Consider the following 12163-nt stretch of genomic DNA (forward strand, 5'->3'; position numbering starts at 1 on the left):
ATTAAATGGTGGCACCAGACATACAGTAAATTCCTCACTTTCTTATTAATTACAAATGTATTCATTCATTCCTATTCAGTATTTGATTTATCATGGTCAGGGCCATGGTGGATCCAGAGCCAAATCCTGGGAAACCTTGTGTGCGAGTCCAGAATACACCCTAGATGTGACACAAGTCCACTGCAGAGCAACATAGTTTCAGTGTAATAGTAATTTATACTAATTTATGATCATTTTATTATTTACTGTACTTCTTTCGAAAAAAGGGAATATTTGAGAGTAAATCCTTGCAAGTTCTTCAGCTTGTCCTTCTTGAGAAACCTTATAGGTTCTAAGACAGCACTTATTAACACGTATACACATACAATGCAGTGAAGTTCTTTCCTTCACACATCTTGGCTTGTTAGGAAGCTGGGCTCAGAGCAGAAAGTAAACCATGATCATGATACAGAACCCCTGAAAGCAGCAAGAACCAGAAGATCATAGAGGGCTCCAAGTAGTATTGAGACGTTGAGATTTTAAAAGGCCTTTTCGAAGTATTGTAAGACACATTGAGGATTTTTTTTTCTAAGGGTCCCGTGTACCTTATTAGATCAGGAGTTAAACACAATGGGGCATGTTAGTGTTATAGAAAACCAATCTACAGCAAGGTGGTATGATGCAGCCCGAATACACACAAAGCAAACAGCCGTTCTTGTCCTATAACAGCCTATCCTGATGTATTATTGCTTTTATATCACAGTGATTTATCATTATAACAATCACTTTTATTGAACAAAATTGTAATCAACAATGCCAAGCTTTTTAGCCATTTATAGTTACACATGCTGTGGGGTCTTGTTGAATGTTGTGAGCCAAGTTAGCTGGTGTTAGCACTGATATACACAATATTTTCCTCATCAGTATCTCTCTGGTTTCCTCTTTTGTGAACCTAATAAGGCAAAAACGCTATTACCAGAGGATATGATGATAGGAATGCATGTGTGACTATGCACTTATTTTTGTTTTGTTTTTTTTATTTAAGCTTGTGTGGGTGTGCGTATGCTGGACTCCATGGCATTAGTGACTAAAAACAGCTGCTGTCCTAGAGGTGGCAGCAAAAGGTAGCAGGAAAGGAAGAGTTGAAGCAATGAGCTGGGAGAGGGAAAAGATAAGGTGATGTAATAAGGGGAGGAGGGAGCATGTCGCTGCTAGGCGGTAAGGTGATGGAATGTTCCAGCAGCCTCTGTTGTCAGACATACATTATTACTCACAGCCAAACACAACAAAAAAATCCCCAAAACATTCCAACTGCCTTTTGACAGGAAAGGAAATGAGAACTATCAGGCAACAAATTCATCCCCACTTCCCCCTCTACTGTCTTCAGCGTGTTTTCACCCATAACCCAATCTGAGCCATGTTATCCCCTTTAATATTCCAGCAAACACTAAATGCCATCAAGCTGAGGTTCCCCTAGTAACACACACACACACACACACACACACACACACACACACACACACACACACACACACCAGGTTAGAAACTGGGAGGAAAGAGAAACACTGGGTGGAGGGATGAAGCGACAGTAATGGAGGGATGTTGGTTTTGTCCCAGTGTGATGCTGCATGACAGAGCATGCTCTCAATGAGGGAGAAATGCAAGTGAGAAAGAAAGAAAGAGAGGCCTAATCACTTCTTCACTCATTAAGCACACCCACGCCTCCTGAATCATTAATTACAACAGGCAGGGGAAAGAAAGATAAAGAGAGAGAGGGAGAAGAATAAGTGTGAACAAGATGGAGCTTTTTGGTACTTGTCACAACCGATAGGCTACCAGGCTTGTTCTTTATTAGCTGGTTGACTTTAACCCTCTGCGGTCTATGGGTATTTTCTGGCACTCTAATGATTTTGTTGTCAATTTCAACAAATCTAAGCAGAATTTTCAAAGTCATATGACTTTTTTTGTATTCAGCACAAGTTCAGGTACAATAATATCTATGTAGTATGTAGGTCATGATTGTACTTAAAAAACAAATAAATGAAGATGCTGTCAAAAACAGTTTTAGAACTGTGTTGGAATGTATGGAAAAAAAAAAACATGACCTTACCCGCTGTGTCGAACTATTTTGGTCACTTGAGGTGATTCTGTTCAGTCTGAGGAATGGATCAAGCACAAAAACTTAAATCTGCTCTATTGATTTGGACAATTAACTGGCCATCAAAAAAATTATGCCCTATTGTTTTGGGATAAAGGGTTGGTGTGTGTGTGTGGGGGGGGGGGTATTCAATGAGAATGGTAAACATTTCCATTCCATTCAATGAGAAGAGTGAAAACCCCTCCCACTGCCATCTCATCATCCCATCAGGTCAAGTGATCAAAACGGTTCATCACAATGGGTAAGGTCATGTTTTTTTTCCACACTGCTATTTACAACAGCTTCATTTATCTGTTATTTTACTTTATTTTGGTATTTGACTCTATTCATTGTTTTGAAATGAACTCTTGTACTGTTTTACTCAGTTCAGAGCCACAAACAACTCTGTTACTCTGTTACACAATTACTCTGTAATTTTGCTCCCACTCCAACTCCAAATTTTACTCCCTAAACTCAAAGTAGAGCAAAATTAACTATTTTTGAGGAAAATACTTTTAATTCTGGAAAATTTGCTCAGTCATGTTTCCTGTGTATACACTACAGTGCACGCATATCAACCGATCTGCTCATCAGAAATACGAGAAATATTTACACTTACTCCACTTGATCTTTGGCTGGATTGAGCTGAAGTAAAAAAATAAAAAAATAAAAAGGCACCACTCATCATCAGCATCAAATTCTCAGTTCTCAAGATTGAATTGACTCACTGTCCTGAATCATGAATTGAATCATGAATTGATTCTCTGTCCTGAATTATCTGAAGCGCATAAATTCCATGTTCCATCTCACAACAAGTTTTACCTCCAAATAGCCTAAACTATGTCTGACAGATTTTATCCTGTTTACGGTGTGCGTTCTGCAAAAGAGAAACCCATTGAAACCGAAAAAGCGAAAGTGATTATCATGCCATTACCATGGGAATAGTATTTTATGAATGCGTAAATGGGCGCTCAGCGCTCCGACTCCAATGTGACTGAGTAAGGGGACAAGTTTTATGTTTCATCTAATTTAGGTCATTTAAAAGCTATAATATTATTTGGCAGTGGGCACATAGGAAAGTGTAAAGTATAAAGTTTCTGTCAATATGCTTATCATGCTTGTATGATTAAAAACTCACAAAGATATTTATCTAAATACATGACCTATTCATTCTAAACTTGCCAAGCTTCACCAGTAAAGCTCTCGACTCCAGAGGGTTAAATGAAGTGTATTAGCTAACTGCATTAGATACTTTATATTGAGTGTGCTTGCAGTAAAAAAGAGCAGGTTTTGTTTCATTTTTGTTTTAAAGAGAATGTTTGTTTTGACCAATGACTTTTAAAGATAGGGACGGCGTGGTGTTCTATAGAAATGAAGCCAAAATTTCTCCACCATGTTATCAAATTTGGAGCTAGAGTCTGCGCAGTGGAGGTGAAAAGTCAAAGTCAGGTACCTCCACTCATTTGGTCTGCCAACCCAATAGACCCGGCCCGTTCTCCCCATACCAAGATCCAGCACATTGCAGAATGTCTTCACTCTACACTTATCCAGAGAGCTTAAAGAATTTCAGCTGTAGATGTTTCATTAACATGGATACATCTAGGAGGAACATTTATCATTTATCACATGATCATGAACTAGAAATTCACTGACATTGATGTGACTAACGTTCCCCATTCATCATACCAGTGTAGAATGCTCCAGCAGTGCAGTGCGAGTTAATAACTCATTATTTGGGACACATAGCTATTCAGAGTATACATTGTAAACTAACTCGCATACTTATAAAATTCATCCTCATGTTATTGATCATGTATGTGTTCATTGACAAACAAATGGCTTTCAATAACTAGCTGGATGTCATGAATAATGAAATGATATCTACAGCCATCAAAGATAGCACGGTGGTGTAGCGGTTAGCACTGTTGCCTCACAGCAAGAAGATTCCAGGTTTGAAACTCACAGCCGACAGGGGCCTTTCTGTGTGGAGTTTGCATGTGGGTTTCTTCTGGGTGCTCCAATTTCCCCCACAGTTCAAAGACATACAGATTAGGTAAATCACCCAGCCACTGGTGGGCTAGTCCCAAGCCCAGATAGATTGGGGAGGGTTGTGTCATGAAGGGCATCTGGTGTAAAACCTATGCCAAATCAAATATGTGGAATAGATCCACTGTGGCGACCCCTAACGGGAGCAGCTGGAATAAGAACCTATAGCTTATCAAGGTTGCTATATGGCTAAGTTGCTATATGGCAACCGCAAGTTGGCCTTGTGGTTAGTGTGTCTGCCTCTCGATCGGGAGGTCGTGAGTTCTACTCGTGGTCAAGTCATACCAAAGACCATCATAAAAATGGTACCTACTGCCATCTGGCAAGGCATGCTGCAATACAGATGTGAGTGGGGAGTCAAACTCTCACGGTTACCACAGGACTAGCCCCCCTACTGTAATAGGCGAGAGGCCAAGGGCTGTAGAAATGGAGATCGGAGTCATGGTGCGGGAAGGACTTTAGACATGGCTAGGTAGCTAACATGATTAAACTAGCCGTTTAATATTAAACCTTTTGATGCTTCAAACATTTTTAATAGAAATGGTTAACAGTTTGTAGTGTCATAGTACTTGAGACCGGTCTCAAGACCACTTTTTGAAGGTCTCAGTCTTGGAATCAACCACATTTTTATTTTTACTCGGTCTTGTCTCAGTCATAGAGGACTCAGGATTTTATTTCAAGACCACAACTGTGGAAATATCTGTGCATTGTCTAATTTTATTTGTTAGCATCATTACCAATGTTACAAATGCGACCAATAATGTGACTCATTGCTAATTAGAAAATTTTCTTCCTCTTAATGGCCGTCACCCCTCCCCGCCCCCCTTCACACACACTGGTCTGGTCCTGATCTTGACTTGGTCTTGAACTTGCCTCGGTCTTGACTTGATCTCAAGCCACCAAAGTCTTGTTCTCAGTACACTTTGGTCTTGGTCATGACTTGGTCTCAGTTTAGGTGGTCTTGATGCCAACACTAACAGTTTGTATTAGTGGATGTGTCCAGAAAAGTTTAAATAAGTAGGTATATGATAGTAAAGTTTGTGGTGAGGGTCTGTTAGTACAACCAACAGCACAACAGGACCTGACTGTCAAAATGTTTAAATTGAACAGTTATAATCAATGATAAAACAATGGTAGGGTTAGACTAGACTACAAAGCTCGACTACTAACTCAGCTAAACAGACAGGATGCGACGCAGGCTGTCAATCACTTCACTCCCAAGTGTAGACACATTTTATGATATAGAAAAATATCGTTTTAAAAAAAAATTCAGATATTAGCATAGAGAAAAGTAACTGCTGGATTCGACACTGTAGAAAAGTGGACAGTGTAAGTATAACTATACGTTATACTGCAGTCAGCCAGCAGGGGTGCTATTCCTGTAGTGGTTTCATTTTTGAGAAATCAATCAAGTCATTGATGATCAAGAAGCACATAGTGGGTAAGAGCTGTTATTTCACTTTTAATGTCTGTCGACATTTTGTCTCATTTTGCAGAGGACAGTTTGCAGTCTGCTTTGATCATCATTAATTGTGAAATACAACCACATTGTTGTCATTTCTTTTCTTGTTGTTTTGTTACCATTAATGCGGTACACTAGATAAATATGTCAGATAATATCAGGTCAGTATGGGACTGGATGAATATCTGATACTGTATCACTGAATATTGGTCTTGATGCACCGTTAAAGGAAATACATACAGAAAAGAGAGGGATGGAGGGATATGAGATGAGAGAGAGAGAGAGAGAGAGAGAGAGATGTCATGCATTCATCCTTTCACTCCTGTGAGGAAAATTCCCCCTTCACAACACACACACACACACTGACCTCCTACCATGTGTGTGACATTTACTGTTGTACAGATCTCACCTTTTATGTTCAACATATGGGCACAAGCACAAGATACGACCTCAGGAGGTGCAGAAACATGTAAACAGTGACACACACACACATACCTGCTCTTTAGATGTTGAATGCTGCCCAAACACTTAAATTGGCCATTGACCATGATGGCCATCCGAGTGCACAAAGCCTCACACTCCTCCATACTGCACAGAGACATATATACATATATTGAAATAGTGTGTAACAAACACACACACACACACGATATTTAAGGGGTGCAACTGCCCAGACAGACAAGTACTAATGACACTATTTATGTGTGTGTGTGTGTGTGTGTGTGGTGAGAGTGCACGCGCGCACGCACGCACTGGACACCTGGTTTTGTTATGGGTGATTAGGTGCTAGTTACACATGCAGAAGGGAAAAGTGATTGTTTCTGTGCTGCACTTCCCTTGAGATTCATTACAACCAGGGCGCGCGCGCGCGCACACACACAAATCAACAAAGACAGAAAACACTAGGGAAAGCTTACCCAAAATTAAACAACTGAGGACTGTTTTATCACATGCAGACAGATCATAATGAGAGGCACCTGCGTGAGGTGTGTGTGTGGTAATGCGTGTGTGTGTGTGTGTGTGTGTATGAGGTGTAATGAGAAGCACCTGTGTGAGGTGAGGATGACTGAGCGACCCTCTTTGATCACACTGAGGATGCAGTCCCACAGGAAACGGCGAGCTTTAGGATCCATCCCTGTGGTCGGCTCATCCTGCACACAAATACAGGTACAGTGGGTTTAGCAGGACACAGAGTAACTACCAGAGTTTGTGAGCACTTAGTCCTCGTTGAAGTCCTTCTTCCAAATCAAATGCATGTCTAAAATTGTGTGTGTCCTAAAATCAATTTTATTTCACAAAACAAAACAAAACCCCTGGAAATATAACACGTGACATTGTGCAGGCTTGTGGAGACCAGACTTTAACATGGCTTCTTGGGACACATACAGGTTTTCTGTAGGCATTTGGAAGCAGGGAAGATTCTCAGCCAAACAAAAGAGCCAAAAGCCATAAAGGGTAAAAGTATCCTCACACACACACACACACACACACACACACAAGGGGATTAGCTTGACTACGCCAGTGCTGGTACATCATTTCTGCTGCAGAAGACACAGTACACCAGTTCTACACACACACACACACACACCACTTTGCATTATCTAAGCCAAAAATGGTCTGCGTGTACTAACAAAAACTACTTTTATTTGGTCATTTATCATTTATATTTTTTCTGGAGAAAAAAAAGACAAATATAAACAAATGAAACCAACCTACTTTTTTTGAAATTCACACATTATGTTCAGATAGATAGCTTCATATTTCCAAATGATCAAATTGTTATGAATGCATTCCTGTTCTCACTTATATTATAGTAGCTATAAACAGCTGCTCTCCTTCTTTCAGATTTTTGTTCTTGTTGGTTCATACGGAAGTGTATTGCTGCCACACTAGAAAAAGAAAAACGTATCAGTATCACGTTAAAACGTGAAAGGTTTATGGTAAGATATTTTCACATTATTATGACATACACATTTATTACATTATAACATTTATACTATTTTATCTTGTTATAATGTGAAACTTTTCAGATAATTTATATTGTTAGGCTACAACGTGAAATTCATGTTTGAATGAGGAAACGGTATGCGGAGAATGGATAACTGAGGAATATGTTTCATTTACACGATTTGATTAAGTTCTACTTCATGCATGTAGTAAAACATGGCAATTTTGTGCTGTTATTGAACATGGTTGAAATGTTTCACGTTATAACAAGATAATGTGACAATGGCGGGCTGGCGGCCCTTGCGCACAAAATGACCAGCGTTCCTTGATACGCTGCGACAGTGATGCTGAAAGAACAGCACCCCTCTCCTCTGACAGAGACAGCGCCACCTCAGCACCACTGTTTATCAAAAACACGCACATGGCTGAGGGGCAGGGACACCTAATGCACCACCGAAGGAGCCTGATAATCAAGGCACCCAATCTCCTGCCACGAGGCACAGGGAGGATTGAAATGGATGCTGCTTCGCCAGTTGTGTGAGTAGGAGGATGGTGAGAGGAAGTAATGAGTCTGTGCTGCTGTGTTTGTGTCTGCTGACAGATTCCAGTTCCGACAGCGCTCACCTGTCTTCAGACCGAAGCGGCTCTACTCCTCGATACCTCCCCTAACCTGTGGAGCTCCCTCAGCCTACAAACAACATTCCCAAGTCAAGACAGGATGAACCACCAATACCTCATACCTGCATTCCCTTTTCCCTACTCCCTGCCAATTATGAAATAAAAGCACACTTGTTTTTCCACCGCACTTTTGCCTCCTGAGTCTGTGTCCAAGCCCAGGCACTAGGGCACGCCACAATGAAAAGTTTCTTGTTTCTTGTTATAGCATGATAAGTTTGTATGCAGTGTTGTAGTCGAGTCACTAAACCTCAAGTCCAAGTCCAGTCTCGAGTCCCCAGTGTTCAAGTCTGAGTCAAGTCCAAGTCATTAAAGAAATTTGAGTCAAGTCCGAGTTGAGTTCACTATTGAGCCAAGTCGAGTCCGAGTTGAGTCCGAGAACAAGACTCCAACCGCACCATTTGATGGTAGCTGTTGCTGCCTTTATGTGAAACCGTCTCTGCTACTGTGTTGGACTAATGTTACTGCTTGACTGCCTCATTTTCATTAATAGGCTACAGATAAAAAGCTTGTTCATTGTTCAGCAAGCCCCGCCCACTATCAACAGGGCAAATAACATGAGAGAGGGTTAACACTAGCTAGTTCATTGGTTAGCAAGCCTCGCTATCAACAGGGCAATGAACATAGCGTGTCACTTCCTTCTCTGGGTGAAGTCTTGCCAAATGACGACTGAAGTTGGAGGTTGCCCCTGTTGTCTCCTCGATAGTTCTTCTGCATATGGAACACATAGCAGTGCATTTTTCGGAACACATAGCAGTGCATTTTTCCCACTGCACGAGAAGTCTGTATAAGCAAAGTGGACAATCCTAGGGGCTTCTCTCCAGGCATTTTAGCACCATTAATGCTAGTTTGCTCCTGAACATGATGTATGAACAGGTGAATGTGCATTCTCTTGCATGAAATTAGTATAAAAATTTATGTAGATATAACTATCTTATGCCAAATTATTATGGCATGTTACAAAAAAATAAAGAAATAATCCAAGTTCTTGTCTCCAATTTATGATTCTGAATGCAATTAATGCATGAGTCCGAGTACAAGTCATCAGTGCTGAAGTCCAGGTCAAGTCACGAGTCCTTAAAATTAGGGCACGAGTTGGACTTGAGTCCGAATCCTGGACTCGAGTACTACAAGCCTGTTTGTATGTCATAATAACATGAAAATATCTTGGTAAAACATGAAAAACATCTTGTTATCCCAATAAACCTTTCACACTGTAACATAATACTGATCTGTTTTTTTCTTTTTCTAGCATGGCAGCAATATGGTTCTATAGACCCTTTTCATGTGACGTCACGACAAACGCGGCCGCCATTTTGGACATGTACTACCAGTAGTTTACCACAGCCAGCATTGAGGAACGGCAGCAAAGAAAGTGTTTATTTTCAGCAAGACTTCCATCATGCCACTATATTGTTGTGCACCTGGATGTAGTAACCATCAACAAACAAGGCAAGGGTTATCATTTTATCGGATCCCAACGGAGAAGATGGATAGCGGCCATAAACAGGAAAGATTGGCAGCCCTCGGCATACCAGCGCTTGTGTAGTGACCACTTTGTTGGAGGTAAGACGAATAAAATTAGCCAGAAAAGGCATTACATTGCTGTTAACATTCTGTGGCGGCGAGTGTGTAACCAAATAGGCTAAAATAACCCATTGTAACCTCTTTGTTCTTCTGTAGTAGCTATTAGCTAACGACATTAGCTAGCATTGTGTTCCTTTGCTGTTGGTAGACTGTAGGACAGATCAGAGGCAGTGTCCTACAAACAGCGCTTAATTTGAGGGGGAGCAAGCCGGAGCGCGCTCCGGAACCTCGGGCGTTGGCTCCGGCAACTATTTACACTGGATCCGGTGATCCGACACCTCTTTTGACTATGTAACAACAAAAAAAAACCCAAATAATTAAATAAAAAAATGCAAGTTTATTTAGTGTTAATGTCTGATTTTGATATCTGTCTTGTTGGTGATTTCTCTCACGAAACGACATCCACAAAATACCTGCAGATGAACTTAATTTGCAGTGTTATTACAAAACATGCCCAGAAGCGCAGCGCAGCGCCGCGCCGCACCCCCCTCCCCCCCTCTTTTTTTCCGCACCGGAGCCGCTCATCCTCTGCGCTCCGGACCTCCCACTTTACAAATTAAGCACTGCCTACAAATAAGTGTTCAAAACAAGAGGAACATGTATTTGTCTCTTAAATCCAGGCCGTTCCCTGTAATCTGTAACAACGGTTGGAGAAAGTAATGGCAAATAGTGAGTGCACAAACCGTAGAAGGTAAACTGTACACAGTGCCAGGGCAGTGTGATGGTATGTCTACTTTTAGATTGTGTTAGCTTATCAATGAACACACTCGTCACTCGACGAGTTTCATGTCTTTACGACGGATACTTAAATGTGTGTTAGGTATTATTGTTGCAGTCTAAGCAGTCATTGTAGCAGCTAGATGAGCGAGAACCGAAAGGGTCTGTGCCATAAATCTTTATTTCTGTACGGCGTTGCTAATGTGTCGTTACTGTTGTTATTTCTCCCTCTGCTCGCCCTGTAAATGCCCTACGTCGCTGGATAGCGAAGGTATTTTCTGCATCTCGCTCCTTTTTCTTGTATGTTCTCCGTTTGTCGCCTTCCTCGCATTCAAACCAATTCGAGCCGAAGTCCGCTACATGTCCAAAATGGTGGTCGCGTTTACGAAGGTCACGTGACTGAAAAGGGTCTATAGTTATGCAAAAGATGCAGCATGTAATATTCCCAAGAAACTCCAAGGCTGTCCTTCCTGAAGATTTTGTCATGTCTGCAAAGTTCTGACACTGGAGACCTCTTGCAAAAATGCTAAATTCACAAAATGAAATTACTTGAATCTGAAACTACTGTCCATGTCATACTTATTGAAAAATAACAAACACCTTTTGACCAGTCTGAGCTGAACATGTCCTGAGTATTTTCAGTCCATATGAACTGCCATTGTTGAGTCATAATGGAATATTGGCCATGAAACTTGTCTTGTTTTATTTTTTTAAACTTATTACACCGAATACATTTTGGACCCTGTAGTAAACTAGAGAGAGCGCATCAAAGACTCTTCTAGGATGGAGTGCTCACTAAGCACATTTGAGCATGACCACTTCGAGCTCATGTTCATCCAAGAATAATCTTTTATGAAACACAGCCATAAGGCGCTGCAAATGCGATCCCAACTTTAAGCTTATCTTTAATTACATTTTGTGGAAAGACTGTCGGGGGTCATTTGGTAGATTTCGCACTGATTTTGCTGGCCTGCAGGTCCAAATGAGATTTTAATCCATGCAAACAAAGTGCTGTGTGCTTTAAATTTCAACACTAGGTTATGAAATTATTTTAACAATGACTCAGACTACTTTTTTTTTTTTTACATTTTGTCTTTCAAGTTCAGTCTTGATCCACTGTGTATATCTATGATGGTAAGTTTGACTGACCATTAAATTAATTTATGCTATGTAGTACACACTTCTACAAGGAAATCAAAAAAATAGTCAAGGTCCTTCCTGTGCCAGCACCTGGTATTCCCAGGCAGTCTCCCATCCAAGTATTAACCAGGCCCTTAAGGTGCATTGGGTGGTGACGATCTCATCTCATCTCATTATCTCTAGCCGCTTTATCCTGTTCTACAGGGTCGCAGGCGAGCTGGAGCCTATCCCAGCTGACTATGGGCGAAAGGCGGGGTACACCCTGGACACGTCGCCAGGTCATCACAGGGCTGACACATAGACACAGACAACCATTCACACTCACATTCACACCTACGGTCAATTTAGAGTCACCAGTTAACCTAACCTGCATGTCTTTGGACTGTGGGGGAAACTGGAGCACCCAGAGGAAACCCACGTGGACATGGGGAGAACATGCAAACTCCGCACAGAAAGGCCCTCGCCGGCCATGG

The 12163-nt window shown here is 41.2% G+C and overlaps 1 protein-coding gene across 1 annotated transcript in view; it reads right to left on the reverse strand.

Moving 5' to 3' along the window:
* LOC132882575 (phospholipid-transporting ATPase ABCA1-like) overlaps nt 1-12163 on the reverse strand; it is a 340951-nt gene that overhangs the window by 11551 nt on the left and 317237 nt on the right. The window contains exons 46-47 of the mRNA XM_060915668.1: nt 6672-6775; nt 6120-6212 (exon numbers count right to left, since the gene is read on the reverse strand). Coding sequence (XP_060771651.1) covers nt 6120-6212; nt 6672-6775 — 197 coding nt within the window. The remainder of the gene's footprint in view (nt 1-6119; nt 6213-6671; nt 6776-12163) is intronic.

This window comes from Neoarius graeffei, chromosome 3 (assembly GCF_027579695.1).
Source record: "Neoarius graeffei isolate fNeoGra1 chromosome 3, fNeoGra1.pri, whole genome shotgun sequence".
Taxonomy (NCBI): domain Eukaryota; kingdom Metazoa; phylum Chordata; class Actinopteri; order Siluriformes; family Ariidae; genus Neoarius; species Neoarius graeffei.